Source organism: Pogoniulus pusillus, chromosome 39 (assembly GCF_015220805.1).
Source record: "Pogoniulus pusillus isolate bPogPus1 chromosome 39, bPogPus1.pri, whole genome shotgun sequence".
NCBI classification, from domain to species: domain Eukaryota; kingdom Metazoa; phylum Chordata; class Aves; order Piciformes; family Lybiidae; genus Pogoniulus; species Pogoniulus pusillus.
In genome coordinates this window covers 8,752,804-8,771,913 of record NC_087302.1, presented here as the reverse complement: position 1 = coordinate 8,771,913, position 19,110 = coordinate 8,752,804, and the positions used below count along the sequence as shown (strand labels likewise).

General features: G+C 56.6%; 2 protein-coding genes across 4 annotated transcripts in view; both read right to left on the bottom strand.

Annotated features, from left to right (window-relative positions):
* The window catches only part of BLTP3A (bridge-like lipid transfer protein family member 3A), a 28,364-nt gene extending 16,583 nt beyond the window's left edge, over positions 1-11,781 (bottom strand). The window contains exons 1-9 of the mRNA XM_064173928.1: positions 11,684-11,781; positions 5,297-5,459; positions 3,804-3,842; positions 3,303-3,394; positions 2,945-3,134; positions 2,253-2,393; positions 1,555-1,725; positions 1,184-1,355; positions 190-276 (exon numbers count right to left, since the gene is read on the bottom strand). Of these exons, the coding sequence (XP_064029998.1) occupies positions 190-276; positions 1,184-1,355; positions 1,555-1,725; positions 2,253-2,393; positions 2,945-3,134; positions 3,303-3,394; positions 3,804-3,842; positions 5,297-5,459; positions 11,684-11,727 (1,099 nt within the window). The 5' untranslated portion in view covers positions 11,728-11,781. The remainder of the gene's footprint in view (positions 1-189; positions 277-1,183; positions 1,356-1,554; positions 1,726-2,252; positions 2,394-2,944; positions 3,135-3,302; positions 3,395-3,803; positions 3,843-5,296; positions 5,460-11,683) is intronic.
* Positions 11,782-14,380: 2,599 nt separating this feature from the next.
* On the bottom strand, positions 14,381-18,933 carry SNRPC (small nuclear ribonucleoprotein polypeptide C). Of its 3 annotated transcripts, none has more exons than XM_064173603.1 (7): positions 18,668-18,933; positions 18,158-18,569; positions 17,812-17,854; positions 17,391-17,499; positions 15,769-15,861; positions 15,309-15,413; positions 14,381-14,766 (listed from the first exon to the last, which is right to left on the bottom strand). In XM_064173603.1, exons 2-7 carry the CDS (start codon positions 18,289-18,291, stop codon positions 14,642-14,644), a joined length of 609 nt encoding a protein of 202 aa, XP_064029673.1. In that variant the 5' UTR covers positions 18,292-18,569; positions 18,668-18,933; the 3' UTR covers positions 14,381-14,641. The 3 variants fall into 3 exon arrangements, with proteins under 3 accessions (XP_064029673.1, XP_064029674.1, XP_064029675.1); XM_064173604.1 differs by having other exon boundaries at positions 15,769-15,858; positions 18,668-18,928; XM_064173605.1 differs by lacking the exon at positions 18,668-18,933 and having other exon boundaries at positions 15,769-15,858; positions 18,100-18,182.
* Between the last annotated feature and the right edge of the window lie 177 nt (positions 18,934-19,110).

The following is a 19,110-nucleotide window of genomic DNA, read 5'->3' as shown; positions in this document are numbered from 1 at the left end:
GTAACTTATGCCTCTCTGTGCTCTGCTCTGCCAGCAGCTTGTCAGCCATTCACTAGCAGCTAAGAAGATTTCAGCTCCAGGCCCTCTGTGTAGCCTTCCTTCCAGTCCTGCCTGGAGCCATGCAGCATCACTGTCCTTCAACTCCTTTCTATGGCCCTGCTCAAGCTGGGAGGCCACACACTGCCCTACCTGCTCTGTGGAAGGGGTAGTAGTCAAAAGCCATCCTCCTGAAGGTCAGCTGAATGGCACCTCCTAGCATCCCGTGCTTCAGAGTGCCTGTGGAAAGCAGAACAAAGAGAACTGTGACCAGCTCTGCAGTCCCACTCCTGACCCAGAGGCTCTGACTGCCACCATCGCCAGGACCATTCCAACACTTGTCCCAGGCAAGGAAAAGGAGAACTGAAGGTGACAGGCCAACAGTTCCTACTGCAAGAACGAGAGATAGCATCTCAAACAGCAGGATGCAAGATCACATCACCTCCCAGGCCCCTATCAGCTGCACCTCTCCCTGCAAGAACCAGCACTGAGCTTCCAGCACTTGCCGGTAGGGCCAGGGAAACAAAGCCAAGGGAAGGGAGCTCAGGAGCAAGCGGCACATCAGAACAAACTCACCTGGAACAGTGATGGACACGGGCAGGAGACTGAGCTTTACTTTTTAAAGGGAAAAGGTGTAAGAGCAAACAGTGCAGCTTGGGCCAGAGCTGGCTGTGCTGGGGTAGGGGCAAGGAGTCACAGAATGCGTTGGGTTGAAAGGGACCTTGAATCTCATCCAGTTCCAACCCCCCTGCCATGGGCAGGGACAGCTGCCACTAGACCAAGCTGCTCCAGTATCTGTCCAGCCTGGCCTTGGGCACCTCCAGAGAGGGGACATCCTTGCAGCCACGCTACTGTGCCCTGAGTGCTGTCAGAACAAATGTGGACTCCCACACCTGACTGCCACTGCTCAACACCAGACTGTTGCCAGAGCATATCTTCAGTCACTGCAGCTGGGGCACAGACAACCACACCCACTGGTGGACTTCCCACACTCATCCCACAGGGACACGAGCAATGTCCTGACACCTGGGTCAGATGCAGCACCAACCTCTGCAGCAGCCCCAGAGCAGCAGCAGCCCCAGCAGCAGCAGCAGCCCCTTGCTGAGGGCAGGGAGCCCTCCCGGGCAGGGGCAGGCAGCTGCGGTACCTGCGTCGCGTGCGTGGCTGTCGTCGCAGAGGTGCAGGTCGAGGCGGGAGATGAGCAGGTGGTAGGAGGACTCCCTCATGTCATGCTTCTCGAAGTACTGCCCCAGGCTGCTGGCACTGGCCCCTGGCTGCTGCATCCAGGACTGCTGGGTGCTGGGGGCAGGTGGTGTGAGCTGGGAGAGACAGGGGCAGCTGAAGAGAACACACTGGAGCAGAAGATGCTGCTGGCCTCACTCCGGCTCAGCCTGCCAGCTCCCGGCCAGGAGGACCTCTGTGAGCAAGGGCCAGGTGCCAGACAAACAGGACCTGGCTCCTTCGCTGCATCTTTCTCTTCTTCCTGGCAGAACAACATCCAAACCCCAGCTCACTCACCTGTACAGACTCTGGTGCCAAGCTTTTCCTCTGCTGGGCAGACTTCTCCATGGCTTCACTCAGAGACTCTGCATATTTCATCATTGCTTTCAGCTGAGAGTCTGTCAGCACCCACAGCAGGTCATCAAGGAGAAACATCAGCTTAGATGCCACCACATTGCAGTCTTTGGTCTGAAACAGGAGCGTGTCAGGGGCTTTAAGAACTGCAACCAAATCCATGCATTCTTCAGAACACAGAGAAGCTGCAGCAGAAGCAGGAGGTGTTGCTCTGCCACTCATCTGAGAAGCTAACTTAGCTGCTGGATGTACACAGAACCTCCTCTGAGAAGGAAAGCAGCCAAAGTCACTTCCTTATTAGGAGGCAAATTACTCACTGGTTAAAAATAAAAGCCACAAGGATGGCTTCGACTTCAGCACATCAACACTGGCAGCTGAGCACATGGCTACCAGGCACTCACTTCCCTCTGAAGAGGTGACAGCTTGGGACATCCAAACGGGCCTAAAGACCTGCTCCACACATGATGCCTCTCCTGGGTAATTAACTGCTTTGACATTTGGTAGGAACAGAGCTGCCTCCAACAGCCACCAGAGTGAGAGAGCAGCTTGGGCTCTACAGCTGTGCAGGAGATGAATGGCTACCAAGGAACACAGCAGGTCTGCAGCACTGCACCAGGACAAAGTAAGAAGGAAACTCTCACCCTCCTCTTGAGAGAGATCTGGATCCTTCCCTGGTTGGTGATGAGTCTCAGAGGAGTAGTAACAGGATCCTGGTCACCATTGTCAGTGGCATCTGCTTCTATCCGCAGTGTCTGCCAGGTCAGCTCCTTAAACGTCAAAACCTAAGGGGAGAGGCACAGGAAAATGGAGAGACCACCAAGAACTGCTCAAAAGGGCTGCAATGGAACAGGGCTCCAGAAAACCATTCAGGGCACTTTTCTTCTGTCATCTTCAGTACAAGGCCAGAATCATGCCCCAGGTAACAACTCACACCGAGTTTAAAGACAGACAAGCCATGGTGGCACTAGAGACAGGACAAGGGGGAATGATTTGAAGCTGAGGGAGAGGAGGTTTAGACTGGATCTGAGGAAGAAGTTCTTCAATACCAGAGTGGTGAGACTTTGGAATAGGTTGGAGATGATCTCCGAGGTCCCTTCCAACCCCTACTATACTATGAAAGCCTCTCCAGCTGCATTCTCAGGTGAGAGGAGCTCAGAGAAAGCTCTGGGCACAAGTCAGCTCTCAGCAACCCTGTCCCAGCAAACAGCAGGCAAGCTCACACCTCCTGCCCATCACTGAGAACCCAGACAGCAACATCACTTCCCCAGAGGGCCAGGGCAGCACAAGGGCTGCTCTCCTGCACGCGCTAGGAGAGGCCCAAGGCAGCTCTTACCTCTCCTCTTTGAGGGTCAGTAATGCGAGTAAGTCGCAGGTCACTCTGCTGCCAGCTGGGGTTGACACTGTAGCCTTGGAGCTGCCAGAGCTCAAAGGAAGCATGAAAGGCCTTGGAGTGAATCTTGATGGTGATAGAATTGACGACAATAAACATCCCCTCCACGACCTTCTCAGCAAAGCCATACTCACTGCAAAGAGAAGACACTCCCAGGTCAGCACCTGTCACAAGAGGCCCAGGGGCCTCGAGGCTACAGAGGGACTCAGAGCAGCGCCAGAGCGCGGAGAGGCCAGTGGCTAACTGCAAGAGCAGCCACCAGCAGAAGGTCAGGAAGCAGGCAGAGGGCTCTGGGGCTGACCTCTGGCCTGCTGCAAGAGCAATGGGAGACTGTCCGTTGGGCGCCCGCGGCTCCTCGCACGTCCGCATCTCCACCTCCACCTTGTCCAGGTACTGCAGAGACAGGACACAGCAGCACTAAACCACCTGCCAGAGCCCAGCTCAGCCTGAGCCCCGAGGCCCTGGGCAGGGATAACCAAGCTGTGAATCCCGCGTCTGAAAGCTCTCAGAGCAGCAGAGCCAGGGGCAGTGAGTACACAACCCCCAGCAGTGGGAGTTAAAGCCAAGCACAAGGCTGCCCTGCACTTCCCTGAGAGCCCAACCAGCTCCATCCTGCAGCAAGGCATGGGTCTCGTGGGAGCTCACTCACCACCCAGCAGGATTAGCCTCACAACTTTCCCCTTTCCCACATGCTAAGGCCTCAGAGGATTTAGGTCAGTGCCAATCTGAGCGTGCACTTCACAGCTTCCTTTGCAGAGTTCTCCACTGGGAGAGGAAGAGAGTGATGCAGAGGGAGCATTACCAGGCAGATCGGGTGGGTCTTCAGCTTTGTCCACTGGATCTGAAACAACACAGCTGTGGTTACAAGACTTATATTCACGTGGTACAGTTTCAGAAGTTGCAGAAAAGGATCTGAGGGCAAAGTCGGAGCCCCAGCTCCCCAAGGGTGCCCACAGGGACAGCTCAGCACGGCTCACAGTGGCCGGCTCCAGCAGCTTCACACGCACGAGTGCAGACATCCCAGCCAGCAGCCCTCTAAAACCAGCTTAGCTTTTGGGTCTCACATGTCACCACCAGTAACAGACACCCTGCAGGTCAAGTTCCATTTGTCTCATCCCTTTATGGAGAACCTTCTTGTCCCCAAGGAGCTTACAGTGAACTGTTCCTGGCAATCAGGTGACTCCTCTGAAGCCTGCACACAGCCAAAGGTCCATTTTGTGCCTTCACAGCAAGGCTTACTCTGCAGTTCTTGTGGCAGGGAGAGCAAATGTTTGTTACTAAATTAAGCAGATCTGACTCTAAAACCAGAGCAGATCAGATGAGTAAGACAGGCTCATTTTCACTGCCACTTGGCAGGGCAGAGCTGTGTTTGTCTCTTGGATACATTAAACACTTCTGCAGTGCCATTGTGGGTAGCACCAAGCAATATTAAACAATCTGGCACCTCACACCAACTGGAAAAAAAAGATTTTTTGCTCTAAAAAGCACAAAGATGAAGAATTTGCCAGAGCTCAGCATGCAGAAGTGCAAGGGCAGGCACGATGTCAGCAATGATGCGTGGAAAGTGGGGGGTAAAGGCTGGGTGCAGACAGCAGCTTCCATGTGTGCTGCTCTCACATCCACCTGCTGCGTTCCCAGCACCCAGCTCAGCTTTCCAACAGCTCACAGCAGAAGCAGGCTTGCAGAGAGCTGCACTCCACCTCTCTCTGCTTCCTGTTCCTCTTGGGGGGCTGGAGGACTTCTGCAGCATTAACAAAACTTGAGTGGGGATGAGAGAAGACACCGAAGCTGCTCCACTATGGGAGCAGCAGGGACTGGGGGTGAGCAAGCAGAGAGCTCTGTAAACTCTGTGGTGGCACAGATGTGAGGAGCAGTAAACGACTGCACTGCCTGATGCAGGAGGCTGTCAGCTAGAACCAGCACACACACACTGCACACCAGCAGAAGCTGATGTGGGTCAGTGCTGACATTCCCTGCCACAGCTCACTCTGGGCCTTCAGTGAGTGGGTCCAGAAACAGCCTGGGCAAGTCCCTGCGAATCCATCAGCGGCTGTTAGATGCAAAGCCCTCACTGCTGGCTCTAGGAGTCACCTGCAGGCAAGGAAGCGCCACAGCATCCTGCCCTCCTGCTGCTGCCCACTCTCAAGGGCAGCGTTTGGCCTCTGATGCAACCTGCTGTGGCTGCCTCAGTGAGTTCCATCAGCAAACCTCACTCTTAAAGCAGGGGGCTAGAACCATATCACCCTGCCAGCAGGAGGCCTCTGCTGTGCCTGGGGCCACAGCCTCTCTGCTCACCCTGATGGACGCCTTGTTGCAGAAGACTCGAGTGACAGCCAGCCAGGTGGGCAGCTCCAGCACATTCTGCAGCACCTCCTCATCCAGCTCCAGGTTGGTCAGCTGCCCCTGTCCCTTCAGCGTGCTCAGGTTGATTTTGTCTGGAGAGAGATTCTTGGTGAAGCTACAAGATAAGAGAGAGACTTGAAAACCACCAAATCCCAGGAGGGATTGGGTTGGAAAAGCCCTCCAGGATCATCCAGTCTGACTACCAACCCAGCACCACCACGGCCATAAACCACGCCCCGGAGTGCCATGGCCGCAAGGCCCAGGAGAGGTGCTGAAACTAGAGGAGCCCTGAAGAGAGTGACTTTGAGTATGAAGTGCTTGGTGCTTTGGCAAAGCCTTTCTGGCAGCTCTGAACCCCTGGCAGGGAACCAGTACAAGCACCTTGACACCCGAAAGACTTTTGGGGTTCTTGTTTGAAACCAACATTTCAACCAAGCACCAGGAACCAGGAAAGCAGCAAACTCCCCCAAGACAAAAGCAGAGTCAAGCTGCCAGCAATGCCATCTCATGGCGAGAGGCTTCTTCCTGAAGCCAGAGGACAGGCACAAAGCAGCAGGGAATCACTGCCAGGCTGTCACTTTAGGGGAGCAGCAGCCCAGCTCCCCTCTCAGTGACCAGCCCAAGCTCCCCTGCTCCTATGCCCCTGGCAAGCAGCTGCTGCTCTCTCTGGTTGCAATTCCTCCTCCTAAGTCCTGCTGTTTCCACCTCCCTTGATCACAGCCTGCTGGCTGCAGGTCCCTTACGTGCCTGAAATGTCAATGCCATGGGTGAAGCAACTTTGGCAGGGCTGCTCCAGAGCAGTTCTGGTGCAGACCTGGAACCCTGACTTCATCCAAACCACCAGAAACAGCAATTCAGAGGGCACAGGCCCACAGAGGTTTGCCTGTGTCAGCAGGCTGCAGTGTGCTGGGGGTTGGGCTCCCCTCCCTAGCATCAAGTCATAGGAGAGGAAATGGCCTGGAACTGTGCCAGGGGAGGCTTAGTTTGGAGATGAGGAAAAATTTCCTTGCCACAAGAGTGGTCAGGGACTGGCACAGGCTGCCCAGGGGGGTGCTGGAGTCCCCATCCCTGGAGGTGTGCAAAGAAAGGTGTGGCCATGGCACCTGGGGACATGAGGGTGTTGGGTTGATGGCTGGACTGGATGCTCCTGGAGGCTTTTCCCTGCACAAACCACTCTGTGGTTCTGTGAGCACCTCTCCGGGAGGGCTGCCTGCAACCTGCTGCCACTGAGGAAAAGGCAGCTGGAAGGGCACAGTGCCAGGATTCAGAGCTGAAGACTTCCTGCCACATAACGTCCCCAGGCCTGAGGCCAGGGCTTATCCCACACCCTCCCCACGCTGCTGCTGCTACTGCTGCACAGTGCCCCAGAGCAGGAAGAAGCCTCAGGTGCCAGCAGGATCAGGCTCAGCCGGCCGCAGGCTGCCCTCTCTCCTCTCCTCTCCCTGCAGCAGCAGTTCCTGCGCTGTGAAAGGCACAAAGGGCAGCTCGGACAAAGCCGCTGCGCAGAGAGGGGAGGAGGAACAGAGCAGAGCTGCTGGGGACGGCAGCTGATGTGGGCACCGTGGGAGCAGGAGGTGGAGCAGAACTGTGGCTGAGGCACTGGGCAGCTTCTGCTCAGGTAGCCCTCAGCTTCCTGGGGCCAAAGTGCCCTTGCAGAGGTTGGTGGATGGAGAGGAGCAGTGATGTCAGCCCTGTGCTGCTGATGCAGCAGCTCCTGGCACAGGAGGGTGGCACCAACACCAACCCTGGGAGTTTGCCTGCTGCTACTTTTTACCTTGATCTCCACCACTGCAGCACCTGAGCCAGCCACTGCCTGTGCCCTTCTGTCACCTCCCTCCCCTGAGCCCCACATACGCCCTGACAGCTGAGTATGGACTGGGTCGCTGGCACCCCTGCCTCACACATCCACTTGAAACGTGTCACTCCCTCGAACCAGAGGCCCTCCTGTTCAGACACACCCAGGCAGGCAGCCAACTCCAACACTGCACAAAGCAAACACCCCCAAGTGTGCTGCAGCAGCTGTGCCCTGATAGGGAGGCACAGGGCTGGGTGCCTGTCAGGCTGGCACTGTGAGCACCCACAGCTCCAGACCCTGCTGCCCAGGCACCTTCAGAATGGCAGCACTGCCCTCCACGAAGGAACCAGCTCTGCTGGAAGCTGTTGCCATTGTGTCCATCTAGGACTAGGCACTAAGAAAAAAGCAAACACAACCTGAACAGGCAGGTAAGAAAAACGCCCTTGGCACAGCTCATGCTGCTGTGGGCAGTGGTCAGCTTACAGGCAAGGAGAGACTGAGGCACAGAGCAGATTTCTCAGACTTGTCAAGCAAGGATCAGAACTCTGCTGTCTCAAGCCTCAGGCCATGCATGTTGAGATGGGGTAGCTGCCCGGCCAGATCTGATGGCTGGCATGGCCAAGTTGGCACATCAGCAATACAGTCATGTTCATACCTGCAGCTGCCAGGCCACACTGTCTCCGGGTGAGCAGGCAGACAAAGCCAGATGCTGGAACTCACAAACTCCTCTTCAGAGCCATCTCTCTCATTGCCTTGCAGCCATAGGGCCCAGGAGCCCTCCCGTGCTCAGAGGAGATTTTGTGCCTCCTGCAGCTCTTCAGCAATCAGCAGGCTTTGTTTGTCAGTACAACCCCCAGCTAAGCACATTTCTATTCATATCCTTGTTACTATGCTTATGATATGCAAGAGCTAATTAGCAGCACACCAGTGACCTTGATTTACTTAACGGGAAGCATCATCTGCTGGCAGAGGGTCAGCTGCAGATGGAAAAGTACTGGAGACGAGTGGACAGGAAGGGGGCAATTCCTCACCCACAGCCTGAAAGGAACAAGGAATAGCAGCAGCCCCAGGAAACTGCTGCAGGGAAGAAGGCTCTTGGCTGCAGAGGGGTGAGGACAAAGTAGGGAAGTGAAGATTTTCTGCTTGGAACACAAATGGGTAATCCAAGCATGGAAATCAGACAGACACCGAAAGCCAAACCACAGAACTTCATTCTGGCTGCTGTAGATCTGCTGCTGATCCAAAAGCCTCCCCAGGATCCTGGCTGCTTAGGGTTTGGACAGGCCAATTAATGGCATTCCAATCTTCCTAAACTACAATCCAAACATCTCCCTGGCAGGGCATTTCCCCTCATACCACATCTTATCTCAGGAGCCAGAGAGCACGGTCACTTGGAAAGAGGCTCATGACTGCTGCAGGACAAGGCCAGGGACTGCCAAATGCAGCAAAGCTTTCAAGGAAGACAGCAGCAGAAGCTGAACTGCAGATACACGGCCAAGAATGACCTGAGAAGAACTTTGGAGGAAATAAAACTGGGCAAGTCACCAAAACCGGGTAAAAGGGGAAAAAACTGCTGCCTCGAAGGCCCAGAAGCCAAAGCCCTTTCAGGAAGAAAGGCCTTCGGTGTGACTGTGGAGCAGCCTGTGGTGAGCACTTGTACTGCCGCTCCTGCCTGAGGCACTCGGAGGTGCACCTGAGGAAGAGCAGCACTGTGCCCCTGGGTGCCCCTGCTCTGCTAGGGGGCTGGACTGGATGATGTCTGTAGGTCCCTTCCAACCCCTGCTGTGATGCTGTGATTCTGTGAAGTCCAGGAGGAGGTAAAGGCGAATCACTGGGCTTGCTCTGAAGCAAGGTGATGTCCTTCTCTGCATAACTGCAGGCTGGGGAAGCCACCCAAAGCAGTGCTCTTGTTGTGCAGCCTCGGAGAGTTCAAGGCAGCTCCAAGCCGGAACCCAGAGCAAGCAGCTGATGCTACCCACAGCTGGGAGGAAGAGCTCTTTGTCCCAGCCAGCTCTGACGGAGGCTGTAAACAACCTCTGCAGGATCTGCTGCGCTGCCACTGCAGCAGAGTGCAGTGCAGAAGCAGCAGAGGGGAGCCCACCTAACCTCTCTTCTTCCCAGACAGCTATGGGAGGAAGGAGCGAAGCGCACAGATGGTGAAAGTGCTGCAAGTCCCCAGGCTGCTCTGCTCCAGGAATTTAAGCTGCTCCAGCTCCCACAGGCTAAGCTCTCTGCAATACCTTCAGAACTCACAGTCCAGCCTCACAGATCAGCACAAGGACTGCTGCCAGCCCATCAGACCTCTGCCCTGCTTCATCTGAGCAGATGGGGGGAAACCCCTTCACGCTCCCCTGATTTCTGGTCTCTCCTGACCTTTCCTTACAAATTTCCAGATAGAAAAGGAGCAAACTCCACCCCCTCCACACAGAAATGGCTTTAAATGAAGACACAAGAGGAACAAGGAATTGTTTCACATTCAGATTGAAAGCAGGAAAGAAGGGCAGATTAATGATTCAGTAGCAAAGTTTTTCCAGGCAAATGAGCACAGCTGAAAGAAAGCCCCAAGGGCAGTGTGAAGCGAGGCACTTAGAGGAAACAAAACCAGAATGAAAAACCATCTCTGAGCTGTGTCCAGGATGCATCTCTGCAAACCCATCCACAGCGTCCGTGCAAGAGGGGCCAGAGCAGACCCACTGCCTGAAACGATCGAGAGCAGCTGGCAGGAAAACAGGAGCTGCAGAACTGTCCCTGGCTCCCTGTTCCCCCTGGACCTTCGCAAAGGAGGCACAAACACAAGCAGCCTGATCAGGGGGAAGAGCACTCTGAGCAGGAACGAGCTGCAGCGCTGCCAGGTAAGGGAGCTCGACGAGCAAAAGGAACTAAAAGCATCAGCAAGAGAAGCTTATCGGAGACGGAGAATTATCCACGGTCTGGGCTAGAGGAAGGTGTCCCTGCCCATGGCAGGGGGCTGGGACTAGATGAGCGTTAAGCTCCCTTCCAGCCTAAACCAGTCTGTGGCTCTCGAAGGACACACAAAATCTTCCATCCTAGGAGTGGTGGCACCCAGGAACAGAGCCCAGCTCCATTCCAGCCTTCACCAAGAGCTGCTCTCCGTGATAAACACTTCAGTGCCTGCTGACGAGAAGGCTGAATCTGTGAGGAGCACAACGTGCTGGGCAGAGGCAGAACGAGAAAGACAGGAGATCCCTGATGGCAGAAACTCTTCCCAGGGAGCGCACCCAGCAGATCGAGCAGCAGCCTCTGCTGCACTCCTTTTTGGCAGCACCTAGAACACTGGAGTTGAGCAACCAGTGCCTACTGCAGACAGACACTCCTGAGGGGACGTTCGTGGGGATGCTGCTGAGGTTCCAGGATCACTCAGCACTTGCCAGCGGGCTTCGAGTGCTGGGATCCACAGGTCTAAACCCATTCTTGACACCAGGCAAGCCCACACAGCTCACTTCAAGCCCTTTGCCTTGTACCTGTGCTTCACCACCAGTAAACGTGGCAGGGACTCCATCATCCAGAGCCGATAAAGCAGAGAGCAGAGGCACTGTGCAGTGCTGTGCCTCCAACGCCAGCGGCTGTGCCGCTGCTCAGTGTGCATGGCCCAGCAGTGCCTCCGGCCCCGCGCAGCTCTTCTCTCACGGCTGGGAAACTGAGGCACCACAGCTGGCCCTAGGCAACAGCAGAGCCACAGCTGAAGCTCTCTTTGCTGCCCGGCAGCCTCGCACACAGAGCATGAGGGTGGTGCTGCTCAGAGCACCTTTCGGTGCCCTTAACGAGCTTCACTGACAGCCACAAAGCACAGCGAGGATGACAACCACGCTCCCGAGCCCGGCCCGGGTGTATCAGGTGTCAGAGCACTCCTCGCTCCCCATCCGCACAACCTGCTGCTGCTTGGATCCTCTCCTGCCTCAGTCGCTCCCAGCCCAGCAGCAGCCCAGGCCTGAGGCCACTCCTTGGGGTCAGCAAACGCAGCCCCCCAGGGCGGCGCCCCCGGCCGGCCCCTGTCCCGCACCGCCAGCACCGAGGCAGCAACGGCAGCAGCGCCGGGAGCCAGGCGGGGCTGGAAACCTCCACCCCGCGGCTCTAAGGGGCCCTGAAAGGAGGCGCAGGGCCCGTTCCCGGCGGGCTGGGCCCGCTCCCCGTGGCCAACACGACCCGGGGGCTCTCGGACACCCTCAGGCCTCACGACACCTCCGGGCGCTGCGGCTCCAGGCCCTCCGACTCTACCCCCGAGCCCTCAGTCCCGCAGCCCCCCGATCCCCAGACCGCCCACCTTGGGCCTGGCAGCTCCGTAGCCCCACGCCGGCACCCAGCGGCCCTCCAGACCCTACAGCTTCCCCGTGCCCCCGCGCTCTCGGATCTCCCGCCGGTGCCCGACAGGCCCACAGCCCCGGGACCCCAGACCCCCCGGGCCCAGGCAGCTCCCAGACGGGCGCTCCGCTTCCCCACGTCCCACGGCAGCTCCCCGGGATCCTCCCTCACCCGCAGCCCCCCGGTCGCCGGAGCAGGAAGAGGAGCAGCCGGCGGCGCCTTACCGGGAGAGGTGCTTCAGGATCTGCTTCTTGATGATGCCGGCCATGCCGCGGGCTCAGGGCCGCGGGCGCCAGGACCCCATCGCGGCACCGCCGCCGCCTCCGCCCCCTCCCGCCGCCCCGCCCCGCCCCACCGCGCCCCCTGGCGGCCGCGGGCAGGCAGTGCCCCGGGCCGGCCGTCGCCATCCCGGGGCAGCCCCAGGCTCAGGGAGACGCCGAGACTGCGAGAGTGAAGGGAGAACTACAGACACGGAGCGCAGCGGAGCCAGGCTGGCTCCCGGCGGGAAGTACTCCGCTTCAAGCAGTTCCGTTGCCACTTCGTTTGTGTCGCCTTGCGTCCCAAGGACTTCTGCACTTCTTCCCTGGCCGGGAAATTCCCATGCCTGCTGCCTTCAAGGGGCACTGGGCACAAACTGGAACCCAGAAAGTTCCACCTGAACAGCAGGAGAAAATTCTTTGATGTGAGGGTGCTGGAGTCTGGAGCAGCTGCCCGGAGAGGCTGTGGAGTCTCCTTCTCTGGAGAGCTTTCAAACCCCCTTGCCCATTGTGCCCCTGGGCAAGCTGCTGTGGGTGCCCTGCTGTGGCAGAGGGTTGGACTGGATGATCTCCAGAAGTCCCTTCCAACCCCACCCATCTCAACCCCACCACATCTTTCACAGGAGGTTGTTCAAATCACACAAAATCATAGAAATCTCTGCTCTGAATGACCAGGAGTGGCTGTGGTGGCCCCCAGCAAGCACAGAGCTCTCAGCTCTGCTCACCAAACACCTCCTGATAAGATGCAAATCACTCCCACGCTTTGGCAAATATGCTAAGAATGAGTTGGAAGGTTCTGCAGACTGAAACAGATGAAGGGCAAGGTCATGGAACAGGTCATCTGGAGTGGCATCACAGCACCTACAGGAAGGCCAAGGGACCAGGCACAGCCAGCATGGGTTTAGGAGGGGCAGGTCCTGCCTGGCCGCCCTGGTGAACGTGGGGCAGGCTGTGGACTTCAGCAAAGCCTTTGGCACTGTCTGGCACAAGTAGCTCCCGGCACAGCTGGCAGCTCATGGCTGGGACAGATTCATTCTGAAATGGGTCAAGAACTGTCTGGAAGGCCAGGCCCAGAGAGTGGTGGTGAATGGTGCCACATCCAGTTGGCAGCTGCCACCAGTGGTGTGCCACAGGGATCAGTGCTGGGCCCAGTCCTGCTCAATATCTTCACTGATGATCTGGACGAGGAGATTGAGTCCAGCATCAGTGAGTTTGCAGATGGCACCAAGCTAGGAGCAGGAGTGGAGCTGCTGGAGGGCAGCAGAGCCCTGCAGAGGGACCTGGCTAGGCTGGATGGGTGGGCAAGAGGCCAACGGGATGAGACTGAACAAGGCCAAGTGCAGGGTTCTGCACTTTGGCCACAACAACTCCAAGCAGCACTGCAGGCTGGGGACAGAGTGGCTGAGAGGGACCTGGGGGTGCTGGTAGAGAGTAGCTGAAGCTGAGACAGCAGTGCCCAGGTGGGCAGCAGAGCCAATGGCATCCTGGGCTAGCTCAGGAACAGTGTGGCCAGCAGCACAAGGGAGGTTCTTCTGCCCCTGTGCTCGGCACTGCTCAGGCCACACATTGAGTGCTGTGTCCAGGTCTGGGATCCTCCATTGCAGAGAGATGTTGAGGTGCTGCAAAGTGTCCAGAGAAGGGCAGCAAGGCTGCAGAGGGGCCTGGAGCACAACCCTGTGAAGAGTGGCTGAGGGAGCTGGGGGTGTGCAGCCTGCAGAAGAGGAGACTCAGGGCAGAACTCATTGCTGTCTGCAGCTCCCTGCAGGGAGGCTGTAGCCAGGTGGGGTTGGGCAAGCAGCAACAGAACAAGGGGACACAGCCTCAAGCTGTGCCAGGGCAGGTGTAGGCTGGATGTTAGGAGGAAGTTGTTGGCAGAGAGAGTGATTGGCATTGGAATGGGCTGCCCAGGGAGGTGGTGGAGTCACCATCCCTGGAGGTGTTCAAGACAAGCCTGGATGGGGAACTTAGTGCCATGGTCTGGTTGACTGAATAGGGCTGGGTGATAGGTTGGACTGGATAAGCTTGGAGGTCTCTTCCAACCTGGTTGATTCTATGATCCTAAGGCAGACATCCACAGGGCAGCTGGTTGTGAAAACAGAACTAACTCTTTCAGTTCAGCTGGAATCTGGGACCTGCATCACGCAAGGCTCAAGAGCCAAATCCTCTGAATGAACTGAAGGGCCTGGGAGGAGTCCCCAGCTCCACCTGCTTTGATGCTAAGAAGGAAGCTGAGGACTGAGAAGCATTGACTCAACTCTTAACACCACAATTAGCTGTGTTCAAACACCCCAGCAGCAACAGAAAAGCAGAAACAGCTCCAGCACCATCAATGACTGTAAGGAGCAGCCTGTCATGGTGCTGGAGAATCAGCATTTCATCAGGCTCACCTTGGTTTGTGATAGTCACTGGAACCCAGCCAGAGGTACCACTGCAGCCCTTCCTGGTGTCACCTGTTCTGGTTTTAATAATTTTCAACTCATGATTTGAAACAGGGACTCAGAAAGTAGACAGTAAAGCATCTCTGCAGGGCCATGAGATGAAAAATCAGACTAAGGAGGGAAAACACCCTGAGACATCCTGTACCAGACAGGCTGGGAGAGCAAAGCCAACAGACACCTCTGCCAGCCAGAACCAGCACAGAGGGAGGCTCAGGCTCTCCCCAGGTAAACCAGCATCGATGGTTTATTGTTCCATTTCATCATTCAATGACGGGGGGAAACCCAGCAAACAAGTAAAACCAGCAAGAAAACCAGACCAGGTACAAAAGTATCAGTGCAGAGTGTGCCCTAGCCAAGGCATCTGCAAGCCGATGGAGCAGATCTCTGCACACTGATGGAGTACAAAATCCTGCGGCCAGGGGTCTAGGGAACTATATCATAGGGAGGATCAGAAAGTGAAGGAGAAAAGGCAGCTCCATATCAACCTTTATCTGTCTGGACGGGTCATTCCTGGCCTGGTTGGCACCATCATGGGTCTGGAGGGTGGTCTCATCATCGGGGGTCCTGGCATCATCGGCATGTGTCCTCCCATTGGTGGCCTCATCCCTGGAGCTATGGGGGAAGAGAAGGATGTTAGAGGAGAGCTCTTGAGAACCCCACCAAGTCACATCTGCAGGGAACCTTCATCCTACACCTGGGTAAGAGCTGGTCTGGACACTGGCTGAGGTGGATGATGTTTCACTGAAGGATGCTGATGCTGCGCAGAGGAGGAGCCAAGCTCCGAGGTTATGGACCCACTGCGGACTACAGTCACTGACAAATTCTGTGGCCAAGGCCAGCAGTGTCATGGGATGCACTCAGAAGAGTGTGATCAGCAGACTCAGGGAGGTTCTCCTCCTCTACTCTGCCCCAGTGATGCCACATCTGGAGAACTGTGTCCAGTCCCAGACTCCCCAGGTCAGGAGCCAAGGAACCGCTGGAGAGAGCCTAGCAACAGCTGTGAGCTGTACAAAGTGTGCACAGACTGAAATCCTGCCACAGCCTGGCCCTGGGCTCAGCCCTGCTGCCCAGAGAGGCACAGGACAGAATCCAAACACCCTGCAAAGCAGACCACACAGCTCATGGCTTACACACTGACCTATCACCAGACTTACCAGGCCCAACTGGCATCATTCCTGGTGGGGGAGGGCCCATCATTGGCATCATTGGTGGTCCGCCCATGTGAGGGGCAGGCATCATGCCAGGCCTCGGGGGGCCAGCTGGAGACAGACACAGAGTGGTTAGAGATCTGCCTGCTTCCACATTCAGAAGCAGAAGAGCCCACGCGTTGGAAGGGACCTTCAACAAGACTATCTAATTCCAACCCCCTGCCACAGGCAGGCACATCTCCCACTAGAGCAGCTTGCTCTAGGTCCCCCCCAGCTTGGCCCTGGACACCTCCGGGGCTGCAGCCCCCAAAACTTCTCCGGACAGCCTGTGCCAGTGCCTCCCCATCCCCGAGGAAGAGCTGCTTCCTAATGCCCCATCTGAAAAAAGCCCACGCCTGAGCTGAGCTCAGGAGGACTCTGCCGTGCGAGCTGCTCGCCCCACCCGGCGCCGCCCGGTCTCACTCACGGATGCTGGGGGGCGGGGGGATCATGGCTCCTGCGGGCGGCGGCGCCGAGAACGGTGTCGGGGGGATTTTCCCTTGCTGGAATGCAGCCGCTACATTGGGGGGGAAAAGAAAAGACAAACAAAAGGAAAGAAAGAATCCCAGGGGAAAACACAGTTACTAGGCTGAGGCAGCTCCTGCGCCAGTGCTCCGCCTCATGCCACACGGCCAGAGCCATGCTCCACGTCATGCTGCCTGCTGCGCTCCCAGCTCTGGAACCAGGCTCTGCTTTATGCTGCTTGCCATGCTGGAAGCACCTGAGATTCTTGAAGACAATTATTAATTACTCCAGCTGAGTCTAGAGAGCTCCTCGATGAATGTCACACACCTAAGGGGAAGGGAGATAGTGGAGGAAGTCCAGCGCGCAACGTGCAGCTGCAACTGCCACCTGGAACTGGTAGGTGAAGAGAAGCCATCCTGAACATGGTAATAAGGTGACAAAAGGCAGGAGAAACACCTCACGAGGAAGAGGAAAAGAAGAAATTCAAGACTGGAAGTGACCAAAAGAAGACAAAAGATGTGAAAGCTGGGAGCACCTAAAGAAGGCTGCCATCAAGTTAACCTGTCGTTCTGGTTTTGCCTCTGCACAGAAACAAGAGCCATGGCTCAGGCGGCAGGCAGGGAGACCTGGGACCTGAGCCAGGAAACTCTCGACTTTAGGCAAGCCTTTATCAAGGGAACTCATGTCCCTAGGGAGCTGAGGGCAGGGAACTACAGCATTCAGGGAAAAAGGAAGGATCCACACATTTTAATATCCATTTTCCTCTCTTTTGGAGTTCTTATTCCTGCTCTTTCCATAATGCATCCTGGCTTGGCTGGGATAAGATCTTGGGCCAGCCATGCTCTGCAGGTCCTGAGTCAGAAGCTTAAGCTGGGAGGGGCAAAAGCTAGCGCAGGTGCCCCAGCTGGCTCTGAAGTGTATCCCAGATCATCAGTGTCACAGGCAGTATAAAGGGAGAAGCTGGACGAAAAAAGTAGCTCCTGCTCCTTCTCTTCCTCCTCCCAAGGACTCATGGAGGAGCTTGCTCATGACTCTGCTTTCCTGTTTATTTTGACTGCCATGGCTTCACAGGGATGAGCACAATTCTGCCTGCTTTGCATTGTTGCTGGTATGAATTCTGCTGTTTCAGCAAACCCATTGTCGTTTCAACCCACTGATCTCCTCTGCCTTCCTTGATCCCTCTTCTCTGCTGGGGAGGAGTCACTGGGTGGTAGAACAACTGCTACAGTTTAGCCTCAGGTAAGGACTACAGGTAGCCAACATGCCACTGTCAAAAGAAAAACACGTTACGACCTTATGCCACACCACTGCCAGCGCCAGAGGTGCAGGGAGGTATCCACAACCTCACAGCCATGGTGAAGCACTAAACCCCTGCGTGCGATGCCCCCCTGGGCAGAGCCCTTGGCCTCTTACACAGAAACTCAGGCTCTGAGGAGGTCGATTCAAAGTGAGACTTTGCTCATTATTCACACAGCAAAGACAAGGGAGTCAGGAAGAATCAACATGGGAGAAGGGAAGAAAAGCAACTAGGGGAAAGACGGAAGTAACAGGAGAGCACCACAGCCACAGAAGGAGTTGCCTTACTTGTTTTATCGATCAGGCTCTGGGCTTGCTCCTCCATCCATTTCTGGTAGTAGTCCTTCACATTCTCTTTGTGCTTCCGGCCACTGCAGTGAGTTTTTCTCACGGAGGGCTGGCAAAAATTACATAAAGAGGTAGTGAAGTCTCCATCTCTGGAGTTATTTTAAGCCTGCCTGGACAATGCCCAGTGCAACCTGCTCTGGGTGACCCTGTTCTGGCAGGGGAGGTGGACTTGATGATCGCCAGAGGTCCCTTCCAACCCAACAATGAAGGGGTTCTGGGATCACCTGCCCGTCACTACTGCAAGTTCCCGTTCTGTTTTGCAATGAGGTAGGTGAGGCAGCCGAACAGTTCAGGCAACCTGCGTTTTGTTTTAATGCTCTGGGCTCAACAGAGACATTAACACCGGCGGACGGGTTCTTACCGAGTCGTGGGTGAGGTACGTGTCGCAGTAGTCACAATAAAACCTGCAAAGAGAAAACTTCTATTATTAACAAACTACTTTCCCCTGAGAGCGTTAAGAGATTACCTCTCGCGGCAGCCAAAAGGCTGTGCCCCGGGGCTAACGGAAGAGGCGCCCAGGGCAGAGCCTGCCCGGGCCCCAGCACACCCCGGACCCCTCCTCTCGTGTCCCCGCACTACAGCCCCCTCCCGGTGACCAACACGACAGGCCCCCTGGCGGCCGCCCCCTCGGCGCCGAAGCCGCACTCACTTGGGCATGATGTTCCCCGCGCCCCGCCACCGGCGCCGCCAGGAAATGACGCACTCACGTAGCGACGCCTTCCGCTCTCTGACCTCCAGCGGCTACCGTAGAACGGCAGCGGCGCAGGGCTGGAGCAGCGTTGGACGGCGGCCCGCGACGGACAAACAGAACTGCGGACGGGTTTCGCTTTTCCCGCCTCATAGGCGCAGGCCGCGCCCCTCCTCTCGGTCACGCCATGAGTTTACCCCCTTGGGGAGTCACGTCAGAGCTGGGTACCGCAGTCCCCACTGCGCTCGGGGAGGGAAGACTCTCCCGTGACGCAGCAGGCTTGAGTCAAAAGACAGTAAAGAGTTTACGTTAAAAATATTAACGCGCGACAGGACGGTGAGCTGCCGCTCCCCGCGGCGCTGGCGCAGCGCTGACACCTCTCAGGCTTCCTCATCGGAAATTCCCGGTCCACGGACTTACGAGGCTGAAAACTGTGGGAAAAGCGTAATTTAGAGGGGGTAAACCCACCCCTTAGTGAGCCTGTGGGGCTGAAAACTGGGGTAAAACATTCCAGTGGTAGAAAAATCACCTGAGGCTGTGAGGCTGGAAAAACTGGGCTAAACATCGCTCTGGGGGTACGGTGTCCCCTCAGTGAGGCTGCGGGATTGAAAGTTACGGTGAGTGTGCCATTTGAGGAGTGACATCTCCCCTCAGCGAGGCTACGAGTCTGAAAGCTGCGGGGAGAAGCGTCACGGGGGAGGAAAACAACCTCCCTCCGGCGCGGCGCGGAACAGCGCCACCGGCGGCACCGCCGCGGACCGGCGCCGAGACAGCGCCGCCTCGCGTGACGTCACAGCGGGCGCCCACCCCCGGGTAATTTGCATACGTAAACACGCGCTGCCGCCCGCGCCGCCTCCATATATGGGAGACATGGGGGGGGGGAGAGGAGGGGGCGATGCAAGATCACAGGCTCCGCCCCCAGCGAGCACGCGCGTATGCAAACACTTCATTTGCATTCCAGGCTCCACCCCC